The sequence below is a fragment of the Vipera ursinii genome (genome assembly GCF_947247035.1).
Source record: "Vipera ursinii genome assembly, chromosome: 2".
NCBI classification, from domain to species: domain Eukaryota; kingdom Metazoa; phylum Chordata; class Lepidosauria; order Squamata; family Viperidae; genus Vipera; species Vipera ursinii.
In genome coordinates this window covers 284,346,548-284,358,909 of record NC_139513.1, presented here as the reverse complement: position 1 = coordinate 284,358,909, position 12,362 = coordinate 284,346,548, and the positions used below count along the sequence as shown (strand labels likewise).

At 50.9% G+C, this 12,362-nt stretch overlaps 1 protein-coding gene across 2 annotated transcripts in view; it reads left to right on the top strand.

Moving 5' to 3' along the window:
* UNC13B (unc-13 homolog B) overlaps positions 1 to 12,362 on the top strand; it is a 163,082-nt gene that overhangs the window by 28,267 nt on the left and 122,453 nt on the right. For both annotated transcript variants that reach the window (XM_083356830.1, XM_083356829.1), the window contains exons 5-7: positions 2,685 to 2,808; positions 7,253 to 7,329; positions 10,183 to 10,237. In XM_083356830.1, the coding sequence (XP_083212956.1) occupies positions 2,685 to 2,808; positions 7,253 to 7,329; positions 10,183 to 10,237 (256 nt within the window). The remainder of the gene's footprint in view (positions 1 to 2,684; positions 2,809 to 7,252; positions 7,330 to 10,182; positions 10,238 to 12,362) is intronic.

The following is a 12,362-nucleotide window of genomic DNA, read 5'->3' as shown; positions in this document are numbered from 1 at the left end:
TCGCCAGCTGCTAAGACAAAGATAAAGCTAAATATACTGTAGTATTTTTTTGGGGGGGGGGGAGGGAATAGCACTACTATAGCCAGAGCCCTTAGACCTATATACCGCTTCACATTGCTGTACAGCTCTCTCTAAGCACTTTACATACTCAGCCTATTCCTCTCCACACACCCCCACACCCCCACCCCCACACCCAGCAATCTGGGTCCTCATTTTACTGACCTTGAAAAGATGGAAGGCTGAGTCAACCTTGAGCCCCGTCAGGATCAAACTCCTGGCTGTGGGCAGCATTTTTCCCTCCAATCCAGCACCCTCACCACTGTGCCACAGGTTTTTTTTTAAAAAAACACTCTGACCTGAAAATTGATCTTTATAATAGAAGTGCCGACTGCACTTGGGTTCTGGTTCCTGAGTGATGGTTGAATGAATGAAAGGGGGAAAGTAGGCTGATGGGCTAAGCCACAGGTAGGCAACCTTGTCTCTTTTGTGACTCGTGGACTTCAACTCCCAGAATTCCTGAGCCAGCCATGCTGAGGGGAAAGGGAGAGGTTTCCAAGCTGAGCCATGCTGGCTCAGGAATTCTGGAAGTTGAAGTCCACAAGTCATAAAAGAGCCAAGGTTGCCTACCCCTGGGCCGCTAAGCCATAGCAGGAGAAGCCAGGAGGGTTTAGCCAAACTTGGATTTCGTATAGATTTATCAAAACCTGAACTGAGGTTTTTGGGCCCTGCAGCTTCAAGAACATTTGATAGTTTCCTTCCCTGGAGTTTTAGTCCTTGAACCACGACGGTTTGAACGGCCCTGAAAAAAAGCGATTTACAACTGGTCCTCACACTTAAACGACCATCGCAGCATTCCCACAATCACGTGATCAAAATCTGGGCACATGGCTACCAGCGTGTAGGTCGCAGCGTCCCTGGGTCTCTCACGTGATGGCCATTTGCGACCTTCCCAGGCCGGCTTCCGACAATCAGAGTCAATGGGGGAAGCCGGATTCACTTAACGACTGTAGCGATTTGCTTAACAGCCATGGCAAAAAAAAGGTGGTAAAATCTGGTGCAACTCCCTTAAACCATTGTCTTGCTCAGCAACAGAAATTCCGGTCCTGGGTGTGGTTGTAAGTCAGAGACCACCTGTATTTCCAAGTGCTTCCCCTCTGAGGTGCGGACCATCCCTCAGCCATGCTGTCGGATGGTCCGGCCTCTGAGGACAGAGACATTCTCCCTGAGATCAAAGGCGAGCCCGTCTCTTCCCAGGCAGCTGTCCGTCTGCTTGTCTTTCTCCTTTGCCTCCGAGGCTTTTCTCACTCGTGAGCCCGTCATTGACCTGCAGGGAGTCCTCGGCTTGCGACCACAACTGAGCCCCCAATTTCTGTTGCTAGGCAGAACGGTTGTTAAGTGAGTTTTGTTCCATTGCGCGGCCTTCCTTGCCACAGCCGTTAAGTGAACCACTGCACTTGTTTCGTCAGTAACGTGGCTGTGAAGCGAAGCTGGCTTCCCCCTTGGCTTGGCTTGTCAGAAGGTTGCCAAAGGGGGTGATGCCACCCCTCCGGGAGGCTGCAACCGTCATAAATGTGAGTCATTTGCCAAGCATCCGAAATTGACCGTGGGGATGCTGCAACGGTCATAAGGGAGAAAATGGTCATGAATCATTTTTCCCCAGTGCCCTTGTAACTTCGAGCGGTCATTAAATGAACTGATGTAAGGCGAGGATTACTCGTATTTGACTGAAACGGCTCCCCCTTCCTTCCCGTCTCCAGATTCGATTAAATCTGGTCTCTCCCGACTGCTCCAGGTTTGAGTCTTCCAAGATACGTGCAGTCCCGACTCCTCTTGCAAGCTCTTTTCTTGTGGATTCCCCTCCTGAGTGAAGGGGGGCACCCAGGGAGGGGGAGCAGGGGAGGGAGGTGCTGGGAAGCGCACCCCTTTCTCAACCCTTTCTCAAATGTCTTGGTCAGGGGTCCCAAAGGTGCTTTCTTGTTCCCCCCCCCACCCCTTTGGAAACATTTCGCTTCTCATCCAAGAAGCTTCTTCAGTTCTAACTGACTGGTGGAGGATGGAAGGAGTCAGTTCAGTTCTCCCATTCATTTCTTGGATGAAAAGTGAAACCTTTTCCAAGAAGAAGGAAAAAAAAGCCAAGAAAATCCAGTTGCTTTTTGGGGGGAAGAAAAAAAAAAACCATCTTTGGGACAACCATGACCTGGATCAGGGGTAGGCAACCTCGGCTCTTTTATGACTGGTGGACTTCAACTCCCAGAATTCCTGAGTCAGCCATGCTGAGGGGAAAGGGAGAGGTTTCCAAGCTGAGCCATGCCGGCTCAGGAATTCTGGGAGTTGAAGTCCACCAGTCATAAAAGAGCCGAGGTGGCCTACCCCTGGCCTGGATCATAGACGTTGGTCGGGTGGTTTTTCCCACGGACTAAACATAGTGAATTCTAGTGGCTCTCCAAGGATAGAGAAGATTTCCATGGCCTGGGGAAGATGTCTCGTTCCAGCCTTGGAGTGGTAGAGGACATCCGGACAGCAGCTGGCAGGGTACCGAACGGCCGGCCAATCCGAGGGGCTTCCCTGGTTTCGTCTGTTCTCTCACGAGACTGGCTTCCTCCGGGCCTTTGGTCCCTGCTGGCTTCTGGCCTTCCGAGTCTGCCGAAGGAGGACCTCTCACGCCAGCCTTTTCCTCACTCCAGGAAGGTCCCGGGGAGTGGTCGACCCTGGAGGCAGAGGTTCTGATGAACGGCCAGGAGGTCTGCGGCACGAAAAACCCAACGCAGCATCAGATTTTGCTGGACACAAGATTCGAGTTGCCTTTTGGTGAGTGTGGCTGAGTTTTTCTTCCTGGGGTCCTCCTCCACCGTCATGTAGTGGGCCATTTAGTGGCAGGTTCCTTTCTAGGACTAAATTCCAGGGAAAGAGCTGTCCAGGGCAGAGGTCAGCAGGAGCTTCACAATCCCTACAGATCCTCCTCCTGCTGCTGCTTTCAGCAACTCATCCAAGAACAGGCGAGAGCTAGAAAAAAAATCCTCAGGGAGGTTTCGCTTTCCCAAAGGTTGAAGAAAGGAGAAGACTCGGCTCTTCTTGGTCTGGTCTTTTTTTTTTTTTTATTAAAGAGTTTTACAAAAACAAAGTTTTACAATATATCCCCAAATCCCTCCCACCCCAAACCCGCCCACTTCCCCCCCCCCACTTCCCAGAGCTAAATACAGGATTATAGTTATAATAATCATATTCTAAATAAAAATTATGCATAATATACAATTAACCAAATTCATAATGCGCTTTAACTCTCTTTTAACATAACTACAAACAAAGTACCAATAACAATATCCCACTAAAATCTACTCATAAGCTAAATGGAACTTTTTAGTCCCATATTTGTTCTGAATATAATTTATCCATCTCCTCCAAACTGAGATATATCTTTCCTGTGAATGATCTTTCAAATAAGCAGAAATCTTAGACATTTCTGCAAGATTCGAAACTTTAAACACCCATTCTTCTATAGTGGGCAAACTATCCTTCTTCCAATATTGTCCCACCAGTAACCGTGCTGCTGTTATCATATTCAACATCAAGTTAGTTTCTTTAACATCACAATCTACCACAATACCCAATAGAAAACTTTATCTTTCTCTTAAAAATCTTTTGAATGTTCCACCAAATTTTGATCCAAAAAGCTTTTATATTTCTACAAGTCCACCACATGTGAAAATAGGTAGCTTCTAAACTACCACATCTCCAACATTTAGACTGTAAATTAGGATACATGTTGGACAACTTCTTGGGATCCAGATGCCATCTATAAAACATTTTATAAAAAGTTTCTCTTAAATTTTGAGCCTGAGTAAATTTAACATTTCTAACCCAAATTATCTCCCAAGTATCCAACGGAATTGGTTCCTGGATGTTTTGTGACCACTTTATCATACAGTCTTTAACCAGTTCCGTTTCCGAATCCAATTCAATTAAAGCATTATATATCCTCTTTATATGTGCACAATTTAAATCTCTAATTTGTTTTACTAAATTTTGATCTGTAATTGTGATGCCAACCTTTTGATCTGACTTCCACCTAACTTTCAATTGGGTACATTGAAACCAAGAGTAACTTATGTTTTCTTGTCTCAACTCCTCTAATGATTTAAGTTGCCAATCAGTCCCTTGCAATCTAAGTAGTTCCTTATTTCTTGGTCTGGTCTTAAGTGAGAGGGGTTGGTTGAAAAAAAAATAGAAAGCAGCGGGAACGTTGGGAAGACAGAACTAAGTTACGTCGAGGTGTAAATATCTACGGGCGGAAGTCAGCAGGCTGACTTAGATGAACCAGCCATGCCCAATCCTACCACCAATCAATCAATCAGGATAGAGCTGGAAGGGATCTCGGAGGTCTTCTAGTCCAACCCCCGGCTCAAGCAGGGGACCCTCTACCATTTCAGACTGGTGTGGCTCTTTCCAGTCTCTTCTTGAAAATCTCCAGTGATGGAGGACCCATCATTTCCAGAGGCAAGCTGTTCCACTGGTTAATTGTCTCACTGTTAGGAAGTTTCTCCTTAGTTCCAGGTTGCTTCTCTCTCCTTGATTGGCTTCCATCCGTTGCTTCGTGTCTTGCCTTCTGGTGCTTTGGAAAATAGGTTGTCCCCCTCCTCTCTGTGACAGCCCCTCAGATATTGGAACACTGCTATCCTGTCACCCTGGTCCTTCTCTTCACTGGACTAGCCATGCCCAGTTCTTGCAACCATTCTTCATAGGTTTCATCCCTACAGACCCCTAATCACCTTTGCTGCTCTTTTCTGCACTCGTTTTTACATTTCTGACAAGCGGCTGTCCGGTCTCTTTTTGAAAGCCTCCAGTGATGGAGGACCCATCATTTCCGGAGGCAAGCTGTTCCACTGGTTAATTGTCTCACTGTTAGGAAGTTTCTCCTTAGTTCCAGGTTGCTTCTCTCTCTTTGATTGGCTTCCATCCGTTGCTTCGTGTCTTGCCTTCTGGTGCTTCGGAAAATAACTCGATCCCTTCTTCTTCGTGGCAGCCTTTCAGATATTGGAATGCTGCTATCATGCCCCCCCCCTGGTCCTTCTTTTCTCTAGACTGGCCATACCCAGTTCCTTTGGGTAGCAAAAGTCAGAAGGTGCGCCCGACAGCAGCGCTTGCAAACAGGACCCGTGTTTTAGTGGATCCCAGGCTGAGTCGGAGCCACGAGTTTGATGCAGCTGTAAAAAAAAAAAAACATAACTCACCCTACCTTACACCGACAGTTATGTAATAGCGAGATCCAGAGTGGCCATCACTCCTTCACCCTGCATTGAGGAGGCCACGAGTGGATCTTTGCCCCCAGTTTGGGCACTGCCTTTGGGGCAGGACGTTGGCCAATTGGGGCCTGTCCAGAGAAAAGCAGCCCAGAGCGGACAGAGGGAGGTCCACGGAAGGGAAAAGCTTGAGAGGAGCAAAATGGATTGATTGACTGATGAATTTACTTACTTTTGTCCATAAGGGTCAGGGCTATCTGTTGGAGTGGATGTAGGTGGCTTACAATATATGAAATTAAAAAAATCAGCCACGAAAAACATCATACAAACCACAGTAACCATTAAACATTGTTAATAAATCATTATTTTTTTTTAAAAAAAAAGTATTCTGTACCGGTTGGGTACGTTGAGCCCAGAGAAGACTTGATAATTGCTGTGGAGCATCCCAAAGGGCTGTTTTGTCCAGGGTGGGCAGGGTTCAGGGTTCAAATTACAAGAAGGCTGATTTTGGCGGGGCGGTCATGCCAATTTCCCCACAGTAAGAGCTGTTCAGCGGTGGAATGGACTCTCCCTCGTTAAGCATGTTCAAATAAAGGCCGGGTGGCCACTTGCTAGGAGGCTGCAGCAACGGATTCCTTCACCAAGGCGGGGGTTAGACTGGATGATCTCCAGGATCATTTCCAACCTACGGTTCTGTGCTCTGCCAAACTTTTACTAGGAAACTTACTGTATAGGCAAGTTGTTAGCAGGAAAGAAGAGGCCTCTGAATCTGGGGTTTGTCTGCCCCGGAGTGCTCCGCTTTGCCTTGCCGTTTCTATTTCTGTCCTTTACCCCAGTAAAAATTGTGGAGTTGCTGGTTTTGGAGCTCCGCCTTCACTGCAGCGATTCCAATGTCCGTTCCTATTAGGAACACGTCAGGAAAATAATTGCAGCTGCCATTGTTGCCGACGGCCGCCTCTGTCTGGAGGCAGCCCCTGGCCAGCTCTGATCCTGCCCGGAGCCTGTGCTTGGGGGGCTTTCGTTCCTTCGGCTCCTCGGCCTAAATGGGAGGCAGAAGAGGGAGCCTTCATTAAAGCCAGGCTGCTGTGTGTGTGTGTGTGTGTGTGTGTGTGTGTGTGTGTGAGAGAGAGAGAGAGAGAGAGAGAGAGAGAGAGAGAGAGAGAGAGAGAGAGAGAGAGAGAGAGAGAGAGATATGCCGAGGGCTTGCGGAGAAGGGAAGCGGCTGCTAACGGGGAGATTGGCAAGGGGTTGCCCAATATTTGGGGTGCCAAGAAGTCTGCCCTTTGGGCCACAGAATTCCATGTCTGTGCCTCTGTGTGTGTGTGTGTGTGTATGAGAGAGAGAGAGAGAGAGAGAGAGTCTATGCTGCTTATCTATTTACATCTGTTAGTTTCTCAAAATACGGTTCCCAAGGCAACACGGAAAACTTTTACTTAAAATGTAAAATGCAACGACGCAGCCCACTTTCCCACCACGGGCCAGAGGGAACCCCGAGAAAAAGGTCCTTCTGCTGACCAGAGACAGCCATTTAATCGGAAGAGCAGAAGGAAAGCAACTCCATAAGCCCCCCAAATATAGCCCTCAAAGAAGAAATAATATTTATTTTTTTTAAAAAAACAAACACACAATTTAAAGCCATAAAAGATCCTGACCGTGGTGAACGCCTCCTTAAAGAGGCCGGGGCGAATTCCACAGGAGGGGTCTGTGGTGCCAGAAAAGCCTCAGTGGAGACGAAAGGGAGGCTTCTCTGCCGTGGAAGCCCCTCAAAACCAACCCCCCCACCCCATGACCAGGCTCCCACCATCCGACTGAGGGGACAGGCGCCAGGCCTCAGGGAAGAGGCCCTGAGGTTCTTCACCCGTTTGCTCCAGCGGGGGCATCCCTTGCCAAGACCCAGATGCCAAGGCAGATCAGATGGGGTGGGAGGGAGCCAGGGGAATCTCCGGCAAGGGCTGGGCATCTGCCCGGTGGAGCTGCCCTCCGCTCAAGGTCGGTGCCTCTTTGCTCGTCTGCAGACATCCCCGAAGAAGAAGCCAAATACTGGACCAAGAAGCTGAAGCAGATGAACTCGCTGGAAGAGGAAGAGGAAGAGGTGGGTCTCTTGCCAAGTTTCCTGGAAGTCCTCTTTACGTTGGGGGCTCTTTCTAGCTGCAGCACGGCCAGATCCTGAACTGCCGCTAGCCAGACTCCTAGGAGAGGACTTGCCACCGGGGCTGGGGTGCGCTGCCTCCTGGAGTTTCCCTGGTGGCAGAGTGATTAAAAGTGCGACGTTGCAAGGCAAACTCCGCCGACCGCCAGCAGTTCGATCCTGGCGGTGGTTAAGGTTGACTCAGCCTTCCGTCCTTCCCGGGTCAGTAAAATGAGGGCCCAGATTGTTGCGGGTGACAGGCCGAGTCTGTAAACCGCTCGGGGAATGCCGTAAAACACTGCGGGGGCGGTATATAAGCCTAGCGATGCAGCTGTTCTCCTGGAGACCTCAGGAACGTGCTGACATGATAGTAACCCAAGTTAATTAAACCCAGGAAGTTGGGAGGGAGTTGTCGGCCTCGTGTGCTTTCCCCCTGGGCAGAGTGGACCCCCTGGGCCAGCTCCACCCAGGGTTGGACAGTCTGGGCATGGAGCAGAATGCAAAGGCTTTGCCGACAGGCATACCCCCCCCACCCCCGGCCCTGGTGGTGGAACTGGAATGCAGGCCTTCGCAAGGTCAGGTCTGAACCGTCTGCGCGTTGTTCCAAGGAGGCTCCCCTTATTTCAAAATTTTTGCAAGAACGCATGTCACGTTCAGGAGCCCATAATTACACCGAAACAATCGCGTGAGTAATTCAAAAACCGTTTCGGTATAATCGCTGAGCAACTCAGTTAAGTCTCAAGACAGATTGCAGTCAATAGAGTTAATTTGCCTTTTGTGGTTTCTTGATCTTTGCATGACAGTGCAAACTCACTCTGTGGTGAGCGGGGGTTTTCTCTCTCCCCCCCCCCCTCCGTTGTGCTGTTTTGTAATTTTGGCCTTTTTTGAGAAAGAATACGGAAGAAATCCCGATCCTAAGAGACCGAACCTTGCAGCGCAGCTCCTGGGTGATTGGCCAGGGGGTGGGGGTGAGGGCAGGGGGGGGCCTTATTTTGTGGGGGGATGTCGCCAAGCTGGGGGAGTTCGTGGGCACCCGTGGCAGAGGCTGCCTCAGTGGACGGCCCCGTGGCAGGGGTGGCTGCCTGTGGGGTGCTCCTGCAGGGCTGAGACGGTCAGGGCCGGGCACGCCCAGGTGTGAAGTTCCCGCCCTTTTCCTTACCTATACAGGTAGCCCTCGGCTTACAGCCATTCATGTAGTGACCGTTCGAAGTCACCACAGCACCAAAAAGAGGGACTTGAGACTGCTTTTCACACCCGTTGCGGCATCCCCACAGTCAGGCGATCACAATTCGGACACCTGGCGACCGACTCAGATTTATGAGAGTCGCAGGGTGCCTTGAGGTCACGTGATCCCCTTTTGCGACGGTGGAGGGGCCGGATTCATTTAACAACCGCATCGCTAACCGAACAACTGCAGCGGTTCACCTAACCACGGTGGCAAGAAAGGTCATAAAAAAGGGACAAAATTCAGTTAACAATTGCCTTGCTTAGCAACAGAAATTTTGGGCCCAGTTGTGGTCCTAAGTCAAGGACTACCTGTACTTTAGGCCAAACAATGCACAATAGTTTTGGGGTTTTTTTTGAAGATGTTAGAGGACTATTTGGGTGCCCGGAGAGAGAGAGAGGCTGAAGGTCTCCCATAATATTATTTATCAGCCACAGGTGGCTGCCGTATGAAGAGCAGCACAGGACAGTGTTACAAGGGAAAGAACAAGGCCCCCCTGGAGGGGAATAAAACATTCCCCCACCCCGCAGGTCTGGTGCTGTAGGGGGCTCGGCCCAGCCGGTGGGGACAGACCCTTTAAGGAAGGACAGGGGAGGCTGTTCCTGGGGGAGGCGCTGCTCCCCGAGTTTCAGCAGGTAACGTGGCCTCGGCTTCAGCCGGTCCCCGGAGGCTGACCCTGGCCTAAATGGGGGGCTAGGGCTGCATAGGAAGATAGGAAGCAGCTTTTAAGATGCGATATCGCTCCCTCTCCCTCCCTCTTCCTTCCTTCCTTCCTTCTTCCTCCTTTTTCTTCCTTCCTTCTTGCTTCCTCCCTTGTTCCTTCCTTCCTTCCTCCCTCCCTCCTTCCCTCTTTCTTTCCTTCCTTCCTTCCTTCTTCCTCCCTCCATCCCTCCCTTCTTCCTTCCTTCCTTCCTTCCTTCCTTTTCCTTCCTTCCTTCTTTCTCCTTCCTCCCTCCTTTTTCTTCCTTCTTGCTTCCTCCCTCCCTCCTTCCTTCCTTCCTTCCTCCTTCCTTCCTTCCTCCTTCCCTTCTTCCTTCCTTCCTCCCTCCCTCCTTTCTTCCTTCCTTTCTTCTTCCTTCCTTCCTTCCTCCCTCCCTCCCTCCCTCCCTCCTTTCTTTCCTTTCTTTCTTTCTTTTCTTTCTTTCTTTCTTTCTTTCTTTCTTTCTTTCTTTCTTTCTTTCTTTCTTTCTTTCTTTCTTTCTTCTTCCCCCCTCCCTCCCTCCCTTCCTTCTTTCTTTCTTTCGTTTTATGCTGCCCATCTCCTCTATAAAGAGGCTCTGGGCAGTTTACAAGGATGCCACGTAACCGTGGCTTCACTCTTTGGGGCTGCTGAGGAGCAGGCTCCATGGTGCAAAGGGAGAGCATTGCTCAGCCAGCTGGAGGGAGACTTCCTTGCCGGCTCCAGAGGCCCTGGCCAAGTGTGGTGCTTCACTCCAGAGGCGGCGGGAAGGGGCACTGGCAGGTGCCAATCGTCACTCCTGTAGCTCTGGCGGCCTCCGAAGGTGGCTCTGTGGCGGGTGGTTGAGGTGCCACAGCCGGACCCAGAAGAGCTTCCTCTGCCCTTACATTCTCCCTCCCTCTCTCTTTCTCAGCCGTCTCCCACAGATGACCAGAAGCAGCTGATGCCCCCTGCGCCCTCCCAGTGTTGTAAGTCAGGATCCCGTTTTTTCTATTATCTATGACATTTTAATTTAATTCGCCTCCCAGCGACTCGGGGTGGGGGTGGGGGGGCTAACAAGGAAAACGCAAAAAGCCGGAAACAATGCAGTGAGAAGCAAAAGGAAAGAATAAAAGATGACCAGAAGGAACAAAAAAAGAAATAAGGCCACCTCATCTGTAGGGTGCTCATGTCACCCTCCTCTGTGGCCTGGACAGAGACGAGCCTTCGGGGTCCTTCGAAGCACCAGCAATGGCGGGTAGGGGTGGGGCGTCTTTTGAACGATAGGGAACCCCATTCCAGAGAGGGCACCCTTCCGGGGTCCCAATAGATGACCTTGTTTAATTGAGGGGACCTGGAGCCGGCCTCTCCTGCTGGCTCTAACAGGATGTGTCGATGCAAATGGGGGGGGGGAGACCTCCCTCGAATATCTGGGCCCCAGGAAGGCCTCTGCAGGTAGCGGCCATCACCTGGGAACGAGTGGCACAGTGCAGCTTGCAAAGCAAAAGGGTTGCCTGGGCAAATTACCAGGGCATGCCCGGATTCGTGGCAAGAGGTGATTCATGCTGCTGACTTTGCAGCATCTGGGAACCCTGGAAAAAGTCTTTTAAGCTGGGTCCTTTTGGGGGGCGGGGGGGGGGCATCATGCTCAGAAATTGCCTGATGCAGAGAAGGGGGCGGGTCTTCGGTTGGGTGGAGCTGCGGTTTGCCGTGTTGACCTGCAGGAGACGGAACAGGGCGCCCTCTGGTGGGGAAGCCGGGATCAAGATGCAACCCTAGCGGTTTGGCCTTCTCTTACTTAGCCTTAGGGAGATTTGGGGAGAGCAGCTGGTCCCATTTCCTCTCTCCTCCTGAAGAAAATTAGTTTAGTTTAGTTTAGTTTAGTTTTATTTGATTTCTATACCGCCATTCTCCCTAGGGACTCAGGGCGGTTCACAGGGCATATATAAATAACGATACAAAAGTTAAAAGGAAATTAAACCAGTGCCCGGTAAAAAAAACCAACAATAATAAAGTACTAAAAAACACCAATTTAAAACCCATATTCCCCCATCAGGCCAGACCAGCTAATTCAAATAAGTGGGTCTTCAGCCCGCAGCGGAAGGATCGGAGGTCTGATGCCATCCAGAGCTCAACCGGCAGTTGGTTCCATAATACCGGAGCGCCCACAGAGAAGGCCCTCCCCCTGGGGGCCACCAGTCGACATTCCCTGACCGGAGGCACCCTGAAGAGGCCCTCTCTGTGGGCACGTACTGGGCGGAGGGAAGTTGACGCCGGCAGCAGGTGATCTGCTGGAAGTAGCACCCTGAAATTCACTGTAGCAAGCTGGGGGTATTTGCAGGTGGAAATGGGGTGCTTTGCCTCTCAGAGGCCTCCCACGTCCCTTTTTGTCCTCCTTTGAGAGCAAACACCTCAAATTTGCAACATGGAAAACTGGCCATCTTAGGGCTGGGATGGCCACGATCCACCGCCCGTGGGTTGGCCATCCCCATCCTAAAGCTTGCAAGGGGCTGGAGAGAGCCGTGCTTGTATGTCGCAGGAAGAGCCTGTGGGGGGGGGCAAGGGGCGGGCTCCTGCTTAGCTCCTGCTGCTGGTGTGGGCGAGCCAGCCAGAAAACAGGCAGGCCTTGGTTGTAAAGAAAATGGGCAGAGCCAGAATTGGCCCAGCCAAAGGAGGTGACCGACGGACGGACGCTGGCCTCTTCTGCTGGACGGGCTGGAGCCTGGGCCATTTAGACGGCTCCGGCTCCTTCTGGCAGGTTGCTAATCCACTAAGCCAATTAGGGGCTCTTTCAAAGAGGTTCACCCTAGGGACTTTTAATTACTGTCAGAGGGGATAGGCAGTCCAATTATCCAGCAGCTTAATCACTTTCCCTTCAATAGGCCCGAAGTGTTTCTCAGGATCTCCTTAAAATCTCACCTCCGGTCTTGAAAGGAAAGGGAGCTGGGATGCGCGGAGGGGCCGAAGGCCTTCCCGGCTGAGGGGTGGATCCTGGGGGAAGAGGAGAAGCCGTACTCAGAAAGAGCTTCTTCCCTCCAATTTCCTTGAGTCCTTCTTGGACAGGGCTGGGCAGTGGTGGCCCCTTTAGCGCCAGCCCCAATGGCCAGTCTCAGT